The sequence below is a fragment of the Phasianus colchicus genome, chromosome 22 (genome assembly GCF_987193195.1).
Source record: "Phasianus colchicus chromosome 22, bPhaCol1.hap1.1, whole genome shotgun sequence".
NCBI classification, from domain to species: domain Eukaryota; kingdom Metazoa; phylum Chordata; class Aves; order Galliformes; family Phasianidae; genus Phasianus; species Phasianus colchicus.
In genome coordinates, this window is record NC_143457.1 from 5689099 (window position 1) to 5700866 (window position 11768).

Consider the following 11768-nt stretch of genomic DNA (forward strand, 5'->3'; position numbering starts at 1 on the left):
TAAAATTGAAGTTTTGTTTTCTCCTGAAGAGAAAACACTGATGACACTGTCAAACAGCAATTACTCTCTGATATTCTCACATCTGAATCTCTGTATCTATGCAATAATGACATGTTAACTGCAGAATAGATAATTAGTAATTTTAAGCTGCATTCATAAAGCAGCACCTGGCAGTGTCATTTCTTCAGATATGTACAACTACTAGAGAGGGAAACGAAACTTTTCTAATCCATTTAGACACTTTCATGAATAATTCCAAGACATTATAGACTTCAGTGTAACAATAGGACAAATACACATATCCACATCTTTTTTTCCCTATTTTTAAGAGAAAACACCACAGATTTTACATTGTGCAAGTCACATTCCTGACTCGATAGTCCTGGGAGCTCTGGTTCTGCTGGGATCTCATCCCTCTCCTTCTCGTCTTCATCACTTTCACAGAGCACATCATGGGGGACTTTTTCAGAACACTTTCCTACAGAAGCAGTTCTCTCACCAGCTGGGGAACAAACTGACGGAGAGCACCACGACTTCTGTGGGAGAAAATAAATTTGGAAATACCATTTCAAATTACTAGAGGGCAGTTACACGAGCAGTTAACAGTTTCCAAGGATATCTTTTAATACAGAGTGACTGGTCTATAAAGCTGCAAGGCTGAAGATGACAGCTTAAGCCAATCCCTTCTTAAAATGACAACTCAGACAATATTGCAGTAATGAGCATCTATAGGATGATAACTGTGTTCTATAGGAGGGTGGGGTTGTGAATAGTGACTGTGTACATTTTTGGGTTTTGTACTTTTTTTTTGTTATATCTACTATATGATAACCAAGAACATTCTGGCTTTGTTATGACTATTTCCACAAACCTTCTCTCCCTATTTTTAAAATACCTAAGGATTGCATGCAGACACAGGCTTCCTCAAGGGATTCAGTTCATCCCACCTCTCCTTTCCAGGCAAGTACTGCCTGTAATATTGTGCAGATCAATTAAAACAAAACAAATACATGAAAGATACCCAAAAAAACAGAAATCTGTTGTCATGAAAACACATTTCTCTTGTGCTGACAGTCTGATCCGAATCCTTACTTGGGGGTGAAGGTAAATTTATTCCTCTTGGGGACAGTTGTGATTCACGTGTCTGAAATACACTTCTTACAAATACCCTTAAAAATAGAAATGAAAACAAAAAAACCATCCATACCAAGCAGCAACTTTCATGAATGAAAGTACCAACCATCAAAAATAGAGAGACTAATGGTCATCAAGAGATCTGACGGACTGACGGAGATGTGACTCTCCACTCACTCTGCACTATCTGGTATTTGGCTGCAGCCCGTGCTACTCAGAGGTACAATCAAAATTCACTTTCCTACAGCTTTGATAGAAAATAAACCTAGAGATGTTTCTGTTTGTTTACCTGTGGTGCCCCAGCTGCACGTTTGCAGGTCTTCTCAATATAGCGCCATGTTTTCTTTCTTTGCAGTAAAGAATCCTTACATTTACCACCACTCTTAATCGCCTTAGTACAGGACTGCTGATTCTTCTGCTTGAAAATAGAAGCTTTTTCTTGCAGAATTTTAGATACAATCTCAATTTTTCTTGATTTTTGTTGTTCTCTAAAAGCTCTATAAGAAGATGTTATAAGAAACATTAAGCCAAGTTGTTTGTTAATAATGTTACAGTCCATTTTTCGAGCCTTTAAGCTCAACATCAAGTCTCCAAATTGGGAGCAGCAGTAATTTGTGTCAAGACACAATGGGATTCAGAAGGCAAGTATATTTAGACTAAACACATTCCATTTGAGTGTTTTAGAAGTTGATGACAGTTGGCTATCTGAAATCAAGTAGGTTGTAAAAAAGCAAAAGAAGGGTTAAAGGTAAGGCCATAGGAAATGAAAATGAAACATATAAATTCAGAGCTACAGTTCTGTGATGCATTGAGCAGATCATTTAATCTCAGTTTTAATACTGGCAGTTTAATATACAATTTTCTGCAACGGACATTATCCATGCTAATGATCCTTTCTAATACCAAAATCTTTATTTTCACCTTCTCAAGTAATTCATATCACTCCTGATTCTAAATAGGAGAGAAGATATTATCACCTTTCTTATTCAAATGCAGGCTATTGCCCACTGAAGCACCACAAATTTAGTGTAGCCTCACGATACCCCATCGCAGCACATAAATGCCACTGTATTTATATTTTGGGAAAACCAAGGCACAGAGAAGTTACAAAATGTAGGAATGGTGCACTGACTCCCAGTGCTACCTGCTCTAGGTATAAAGCCATCCTTTGTTCCTATTACTAGTTCTTGACTTTTTCATTCTACTCATAGGAAATGTACAAATTAAGTTAGAGGCTCTAGTGACTAAAGAGTTAAATTTTTGCAGGCAATTCACAAAGATTTATTCAGGCTAAAATGTGCTCTGAGAAAACAGAGTATCCCTTCACATAAAAGGAGAAAGGTAGAGCCCTGGGGGGAATAATTCAGCAGTTCCTCAGGCGCCTGGTGGAGCAGTACTGAAATTAGAAAAGAACTGCTGTGAAAGTGCAGTCGTGTCACAGCTGAACATTAAGACTAACAAACTGCTCTCCCTTGTGCCTGCAAAGGGAAACAGTGAGAGGGAGAAGGCAAGCAAGGAGAAAGAAAGAGGCAAAAAGATTAAACTTCTGAAAGTTAGATATTTCCTGCAGACCTCTACCAACCGGTATGGTTATTTTATTAATGGGATTTTTAGAATGCTTTTTGTGATAGCAGAAGTTGTATTATGCAGCTATCAAGGGTGAAGCATTATTTATCAAAACTGATTGAATCTTTGCTTATTACATCTTTTAGCATTTGCTATAGATTAGAAGAGCCAGCATGCAGAAACACATACCTCAACCACCTTCTGTTTAACACCTTGACTCAAATTCATCTTCATATGTGGTTAAAAACAATAATAAACTCTGCACCAGAGTAGATGAGATACAGGCACACCTCTGTCCATACCAAAGCAGCAGGAAGGAGACTGCACTCTTGCTGCACTGCAGTTTTCTATATGGACAGTGTTGAGGAAATACAGGAGTGCTGCTACTTCAAGCATTAGGTTTAGGTTTACTGAATTGCCCTCCTGGAGTGGTTTATCCTCCTTGCAGTAATCAGAACACGGGCTCCAAACTTTGGTTCTCTGAATAATGCACAAGCTAGAATTTCAAGTCACTTAAAACTGGCTGTATGAATTTCACACTTCCAGAGTATAAGAATGAGTTCACTCTCTCAAGACAGCACCATATATTATATGTTATGCTTTTGGAATCCAGTGAAGAGATCCAAAATACTCCTTCATGAACACCAGTGAGCAATGAGAGCACAATATAAAAACAAATACTTACTCTTTCTCCTTTTCATGCTGTAGCAGACGTTTATGGAGTAAAATTTCCTTGGCAACATTGCCTCCTTTTGCAAGGATAGCCTCCCTCATTGTCATCTCCTGTTTCTTTGCCTCAAAAACCATTGCTTGGTTCCGAGTCTGGAGAGCCTGGAGTTTTTCCTATGGAGCCAAACAAACCACAACTTCATATTTGATTTGCACATTCAAGAAAATCAAAGAGGGACTCTGGTCTCCTTATCTAATTTGTGCTAGCTTTATCTCAAATACAGTCCACTGTTTTTAATATATACAACAGTCAAGCAAGTTGTCAGTAGTTTGCGTGTGCTGGAGATGCAGGGAGCTCTGACAAGTCAGCACTAATTCTTTCCCCTTCTAGTTTTTCTTTGAAATGTTCTTCAATTAAGCAATTTTTACAGGATATTTACAGCTCTTATCAAATCAGTATTAAATTAAGATCATTCCCTCACATTCTAAAGAACACAAATGAATGAGGGAAGTAGCTTACCTCAGAAATTCTTACTTTACATTATTTAGACTCTTAAGTAACTGCTTTTTTCTGTATGTTTTCTCCATATGAAGTATTTCTCATTTTCAGATCTGAATAACTGGAAATACTTCAGCCATGTTTTTGGAAGATTATTTGCAGTATGAATTACTTTCAAGACAGCTACTGTGCCATAGCAGCTAGAATGAGCACAAAAAGGCTCCTTAAGTAGAAGTGTCAAAAATGTGTCCATACAGATCTAATACCACTATGTCCCATAGTTAGATTCTCCTCCATTTAAAAAGAGATTTGGTCTACAGAATGGCAGCATCACACACCCATTCTGCAGTGAAAACTGGAATTACTTTCAATAAAAGCTAGCAGTAGCAGTCTAACAAGTCAATTTCTTCATTCCCCAGCTCAGCCACAGCAGCAGTACCCTATTGGAAGTTATGCTGTTTTTCAGGGAGAGCACAGCTTGTATCCTTCTCTCCATATGCTCCTGAGTTTTCGCTTCTTCCTTTGCATTCTTCTCATGAATTCTGTAAGCAGAGTGAAATCTTTCAGCTTATATCCTCGAAAGCTTTTAGTATTAGAACATTTAACCTGACAAACAGTAATTGTGTAAGTCACCTAACACCTCTCCTGCATGTCTCTCTGTTCACAACAATACTGTGTGTGGGTGAAGTAGAACAGTTCAGAAAGCCCTCTGAGTACAAGTGCCCACAGGCTTTCAACCAGTTTGCTCAACAACTTTTTTTAATATGTTTTGAACTCAGAAATGCATTTCACATTATATGTCTAGTTGCTAAAATAAAGTAAGAATTCTGATGTTGATCATGAAATTGATATCTAAACAATAGACATATTGAACTTTAGACAAGCAAACTACACTGAAAATAAACCATAGAAATTAAAAAACCTTGAGATACGTGAGCATGAATCAAGACTGTGAGTATCCCAGTTAATATAGTTGTAAACTAAAAAAAAAAAAGCCAGTAGGATACTAAGCAAAAAAGATCAACTGATTTCGTTCAGTTTGTTAATTTTAATTACTGTTAAGTTTGTACATGTTATCTAAGGAAAAACATAAAGCACCATAAAAACAGTACAATTATTTCAATCACTTTGTCAATTAAGTCCTAATATACAAGTAAAAGTAACAAATGCTCAGTTCCTTGAGTAACAAAATAATTTAATATTACAGTAATTGTACAAACATGGACTTAGGAAGAAAACACTCAGTTTACCATCCACCATAAGAGAACAGGAGCACACAGAAACGCCCTCTGAGTCAGTGTTAGCAGACAGCAAGAAAGCTATTTTATTGCATTTCAGAGGTAATGCAAAAAGGCAAGTTTCCAACCTGGAATTCAGCTGAGCTATCTCACACGTATATATGTAAGAGCTGTAAATGATTATCAATGCCTACAAGTGGTCAGAGCTCTGTGCAGCTCATCAAAATGGTCCCTTCAGCTGCAAGGAATCTGAAGACTGCACCAAGACAGGAGGTGGATTTTCTTTTTTTGTGTCCTTTTGTGCCATGTAAGATTTGAGAGCTTCGGAGCATTGGCATTGTAGCAGATTTCCAAGTGTAATACCAGGACATAATCTAGCAGAAAAATGATTACTTTTCAAAGAGTACAGGATAGAGCACTGCATACTGAGAACGTACAGTGCTGGGAAATAAAATAAGAGTTAGTGATTACCTCGCCATGCTTTTTCTCAGGAAGTAAACTGCTTTTTCATGGTTCCTTTTGGCACCTTCAAGCATTTTTTTACGCCTTTTTTCATATTCTTTCTGTGCTTCCTCTTCTTTTCTGTGAAAGACAGGCAACAGCACGAAGGAAATGATATCTAATGGTGCGGAGTAAGTATATTTGTATGTCTTGAAATGGGGACAGTGTTTTCTCCCCCTCTGTACAGTCTCTTGTCTTCACAAAAGCTACACACTGATAACCTGGGATCCTTTTTCTCTCTCCAAGTTTCATTGAAAAGATCCTAAGAATGTCCTGGCATCCAGCAGCAATGCAGACACGTGCACTTAGTCTGACCTAATACATTTAAATTCCTTAGACAAAAAGCATTCACAGTTTTTGTCTTTAGCAAGTTAATCATGTCAGAAATCTTTATCTGAATAGTGACAAGACTGGGGGAAATACTTACTTTAATTCTATTTCCTCACACAAATATTTCAGAGCCAAAATCCAGCTCAGAAATACAATACCATGATTACTTCCATTAACTAATCTTCTCAACACATGAAATAATGAATTGGCTACATGTGAAGGAGGGAAAGGAAGCAGAGCCCCACTTACTTTTTTAAAGACAGCTGATTTTCTTCTGCTTTCAGTGCTGCTATTTTTTCCTTCCGAATCCTCACTTCTGCTTGTTCCTGGTACTGCATCTCTAGCTCCTCCTCATCTTTTTTAAGTTGTTTGTGGAGGATTTCATATTTTCCCTGCTGGGTCTCTATCTGCCACATCTCAAGCCTTTAAAACAAAGCGTGAGCTGCTTTCAAAACTGAGGCATAAATTAGAAGTATTTATGCTTATTCATTGCTATTGCAGACAGGTCTACTTTAATCCATCCTATTTTCCAATTAAACTGGGACTTAAATTTCATTTATGTGTGCAAAATTAACTCTGGATCTGAGCCACAGCAACCAATTTCCTAAACAATTAATTGTTTAGGCTAAAAGTTGCTCTCAAGATCCTTTGCTTTGCAGTGAACCATTGCAGTCCTCAAATTGTGTAGCTCAGTATTTACTAACAGTTTCCATAGAGATTAACTTTGGGATCCATTAAACAGCACAGGAAGAAAATAATAAAGACTGACTCCCATCACACACTTTTCTCATTCCATCACTTACATGTTTTCTTTCAGTGTCAAAGCAATTTTCAACTCCAAATTCTTCTCATCCTCCAGCTCAGTGCACAGTCGCCTATGCATTGCCTGTAGGCGGAACACGGCTGGGCTGGTACATAAAAAAGATACAATTAGAAAGAAATTGGAACTAATTAATGTTAAAAAAAATATATCAAAAACTCCTTCCAAACAAAGTCAGCAACAATAAATAATAGCTTTGAGGGTGAGAGTTATGTATTAGAATAACATCAACTTATACAGGGTCTCTTACTCAGCTTGCTAAGTGTCCATTTGTTGTTCAGAGGTGCACCTTTCTTTGAACTATTACAAATTTGTCAATATTTACACAGGAGTATTTACTTTAAAAATCATTGGCAGGTGGCTCCAAGTGATTATTTCTTACACTGATAAAAGAAGCATTAATAAGTATAAGCAAACCAAGAGAACCTTGATTGATTTCACCTTTAGAATGGCACTAAGTACCTCGTGCACTTTGGCTACAGCAGCAGTGTAACAACACAGCTGTTTATTTTCCTTGGGCTTCTCTACCCAGGAAAATGACTGCACAGCACACTGCAGAATCAATAGACAACAAACGGAATTTATTCAACATAAATTCCATCTTTGGAAGTGAAACTTGGAAATGGATCTTCTAGCTGAAGTTACTACTTGGATTTCACAAATTTTGTAAGGCTTCAGTACTGCTTGTGGCAGACAGTATTTTCATTATTGCTACAAAATGATGTACTTGAGCTTTGTAAGCCAGGAACTCATCAAGTCTTCACTATTAATTTGCTAAATATAATAGACTGTGAAAATTGCTATTTTCCACTTTTCTAGACCTCACAATTTGACTTGTCATAAGTATAAAAACCTCACACAATGCTTTTCTGTCTTTGTTGGTTTTTCTTAATAAGAGTCTCTCTGAGATCCTGAGCAGGCAGTACTAATACCTGCCACAGAAGTCTGATTAGCACTCAACTCATTTTTGTTTAATCAGTCATTCTACTTTGGCAATTAACCCACCTTGGTTATCCTGTCATTTGTTGATGCACCAAGATTCTTCTTATTGAAGAATAACACAGGTCATAAAATGCAGCTGCAAAGTTTGTTCACAATGCAGTGGCTCCTGGTACACAAGCCACCCACTTCTTTCTATTTAAACCAAATGTGAGGAGTACAGTAAATTGCCTCCCACTTCCTCACAAGTGTTTCAGAACAGCTCCTGTATGCAGAGCTACTCCTGAAAGGCATTCGTGCATTTCACAACATAAAACAATTAAAAAAAAAAAAAAGCATACATATAAATCCTGGTTGTAATTATTAGGAAAAAAGCATCACCTCTAAAACTGACATGGCACACTGGCACTGGTTGATCATAATGAACAGGATTTACTGGGGACTGATAAACATAACAGCAGTGTGCTAGGCTGACTAATAACTTGTTGTTGGATGCTCCTTTAAAATACATGTCTCTTTCCTATCCATTCCTAAGTCTCCACCTCTTTCTGCACTCTGATTTAACTGACAGAGCCCCAGGCCTGAAAGCACAGAGATCTGTGGTGTCCATGCTAACACACCATTATTTATTTCAAGGGGAGAAGCTGTTGCTGAAAATCCCAAGCCACGTGAAAAGCAACTGCAATGTTAGCATTCACCAAGACAGAAATGAAAGCTTTGCTCTGAATATTCAGAACAGCACTCCTGTCAGAACAGCCTTCCAAGCTATGGCCATTCTCAGCATAAGATGTAACTCTGTTGGGTTTCATTGACCTATGAACATCTTGAATGCGTGTGCTGAAAAATTCTGTTCACTGTCAACAACATGACAAGGTGAAAAAAGTAAACTCATTAATTAAGCCAGATAAACACAGTGGATGCCTGTATCTTTGGCACCCAGAAATATTCTCTACCTACACGTTGCCAGCCTCCTTCTCTTCTTCTGTCTCAATGTCTACGTTCTCCAGCTGCTTCTCTAGTGTTTTGATCCGCAGCTGGCAGGCAGTCAGTTCATCTCTGAAACAAATAAACACATCATTTACATTTTAAGTTTCCTCAACCGTGAAACTCTTCTTTCTGAAGGATAAAATTGTTGGGATTCCTCAAACACCCCACCTCCCCACCACTTTTTCTCTAAGACTTTACAATGAGGTTCTTGAGAAGCCCATGTTTATTTCAAGTATTTTCTCTAAAAATCCAGAAAAGCAACCATAGTTCAGTCTGACTTTATCCATGTTATCAAAAAAAGACAACAGCATAAACAGCATTTTTTACATTATCCCTCTGCAGATCCATCTTCTGCTAAAGAAAGTCTTTTTAACTTATGTATGGGAATTGCTGAATCATGGCCTGAACCTGAGGTGAGCAATGAGTCAGCCCTAGGAGCACAGGTGAAGACAATTCACCTGTGCTGCAGGAAGGGGTGGAGCCTGGCTGCACCTCTTCTAGACCCATTTAAGAGCTGACTACCAGTGGGGAAGGATCTCTTTCTGGAGATCCCTCTTTTGGAATTTTACAGTGGGCCCATGACAAGGGTAAGCACTCTATCTGTTCTTTTTGGTATAATAGTCTGCTTAGCCAAACTCTCTTGTTTATTTCATAATTATAGCATCTGTATATTCTTTGATTATACATCTTAGCACAGCAAACTGCTCAAAGCAGGTGCATATTTGAAGTATGCAGCATCACTGACTGTGATGTAACATTTCTATCACAGTTAAGAAAATATTTATAATGAATTTTCCATTTAATTTTTCTAACTGATTGTTGAACTAGCAGAACTGTGCTGATATAACTGAAAGGAGTTAATGTCTAATTATTTCAGATCAGAACTCTCTTCTTTAGCATTGTTATTAGTGTTTTAGTTTTTCATTTTTATCCTTAATTCTTTACAAGGGTCTTGGAATGTATTGGATACATCAAATCAAGCAAGTGTTTGTATCACATAACACTCATGACAAAACTATATATATGCTATAAATCTGTAACAGGTACAGCATCCCAGTATTTGATGGTGCATTCATGCTGATGGCTTTCATTTCCTTCAACACTGACCTGATTTTCTGGACCACAAGTTTCTTTTCTTTGGCGATGCTGCTGAGCTCGTTTAGGTTGCTGGGTAAAGCAAATAAGCAAATTCTATCTGCAGACTTCAGAGCCTGACTGCTTGTAACGTTGTGCAGGCAGTGTTCCAAACTGTCCCTTTGAATTGAAATATATGATGAGCATGAAAACACGATGAGAAGTCTAAAGGCTCCACAAAGTTTGCACAATCATTTATGCATTTGTGAGCTCCTTGTTTTGGTTTAACTCGTTCTAGCAAACTGCTGTGAACACAAGCAGTGTAAGTCAGGAAAAAGCAAAGATAATCTGTACAAAAATCTTGAGTATGTGCATTTAAGCCAAGATTTTTAGTCTTAAATATCTAATAGTGTTCATACTCACACTTATTGCTGCAAGTATGTACCTTTGGTTTTAAATGTCTGAGCCTCTTGATCATACCCATGGTTTTCAGGTTTTACTTTTCCTGAACATTACTTTAAAACTTTGAAGGGAACATTCTAAACTAGTTTAAAACTTTGTGTAGAACTGTTCATTTTGTGAGTGAGCTCTCTTACTTTTTTTGTCTATTTAAGCATATAGAAAGAAGTAGTCAGAAGATGGGTGATGGTGTTATTTGGTGATTTTTTTTTGTTAGCTTTTTTTTTTGTGTGTGTGATCACTTTGGTGTATTTTGAGTTTCTCTGCTGATAATGGTAACACTGTCAACATTTACTGGCAGGAGGCATATGTGCTATGCAACTTCCCACATACATATGTTAATAAACAGTATTCCAGCTTTTCATCATGCCTTGCAACCCTATGCCAGGACACTGCAGGGCAGAGATTAGCAGTCTGTCAAACAGGCCAAACTGTGCTTTGATCTTTGTGAAGAGAGCAGCAGCTCCTTAAGGCCACGTTCAAACCACTGAATTATTTTCCACGCATGACCTTTGCTACATGCAAATTTATTTCTCCAGGAATAAATTCACTCTACCACCTACTTGTAAAACCAAAGTAGTACCAAGCTATCATCATACCAGTTCTGTGCTGATCGACTGTACGCAGTGGAACAAAGCTCTCTCTATTCAGAAACTTACAATCCAACACTGATATTATTCCATTTTTTTCCAGTAATTCCTGTTGTTCTGTAAGTACAGAGGGATTTGAACATAGCACAGCATATTATTACAGAGAACTGGCTGGCTTTTAGAAGCATTGCTTGGTGTAGCACCACCCAGGCTAATAAATGCTCTTTTGATTTCTGATAAGCCCACATGAATGTGGTGCAACCACGTGTTGTATGTATGCATATTGCCTAGGGCTCAGTTGACAAAAAACATGTAACTGAGTTAACCAAACCTCTTCTTGAAAAGGTAAATCACCACTACAAAGGAAGTTATTACTGGAGCTGCTAACAAAGCCATGAATTATTTACCTGCTATGTTCAGACTTGTCTCCAGTTCCTTCAGAAGTGACCTCATTCCCCATCTTGCCATCATCAGACAAATCTTCTTCAAGCTTGTATTCTAATAGAAATTAAAACAACAGTTTAATAAAGAGACTTTGAGCTTCAAAATGAAGAGCACTAATGTACTTGCTGCCAAGTCAAAATATGTGGGGAATCAGAGATTACATTTTATAGCATTACTGCAGTGTTTATTAAAAATCAGCCATGCAAGGCTGCTGCTGTACACCTGGGAACCAGAGCAGGAAAATGCCAACAGCCTATAGTGTGTTCATGTTACACGAACACCCTTCTGTACACCTCATTACTCCAACCTGCAGTGAAGATGGAATCCTCTAAGTATTTATTAAGCATTATTGAATATGAGTTATGTATATATTATTGTGTATTTAGGTAATAAGTAAAATGACAGTAAGGAAATAACCCAAGAACAGCTTTTTAACGCAGATGTCGGTAGTCAGCACTAAATGATGCATGGTAAAGTGTTAAACAGTAGATATGTTGACTCATGTGATGTAACTGAGC

General features: G+C 37.7%; 1 protein-coding gene across 5 annotated transcripts in view; it reads right to left on the minus strand.

Annotated features, from left to right (window-relative positions):
- Nucleotides 1-11768, minus strand: part of CFAP74 (cilia and flagella associated protein 74) — a 37100-nt gene that overhangs the window by 24785 nt on the left and 547 nt on the right. For 4 of the 5 annotated variants that reach the window (XM_090123144.1, XM_031613378.2, XM_031613376.2 and 1 more), the window contains exons 2-11: nt 11214-11304; nt 9791-9937; nt 8654-8752; nt 6741-6845; nt 6187-6360; nt 5578-5688; nt 4308-4410; nt 3386-3543; nt 1424-1631; nt 351-536 (exon numbers count right to left, since the gene is read on the minus strand). In XM_090123144.1, the coding sequence (XP_089979270.1) occupies nt 351-536; nt 1424-1631; nt 3386-3543; nt 4308-4410; nt 5578-5688; nt 6187-6360; nt 6741-6845; nt 8654-8752; nt 9791-9937; nt 11214-11304 (1382 nt within the window). Of the gene's footprint in view, nt 1-350; nt 537-1423; nt 1632-3385; nt 3544-4307; nt 4411-5577; nt 5689-6186; nt 6361-6740; nt 6846-8653; nt 8753-9010; nt 9098-9790; nt 9938-11213; nt 11305-11768 lie in introns of those variants that run through there. The other variant, XM_090123145.1, reaches the window with a different exon arrangement.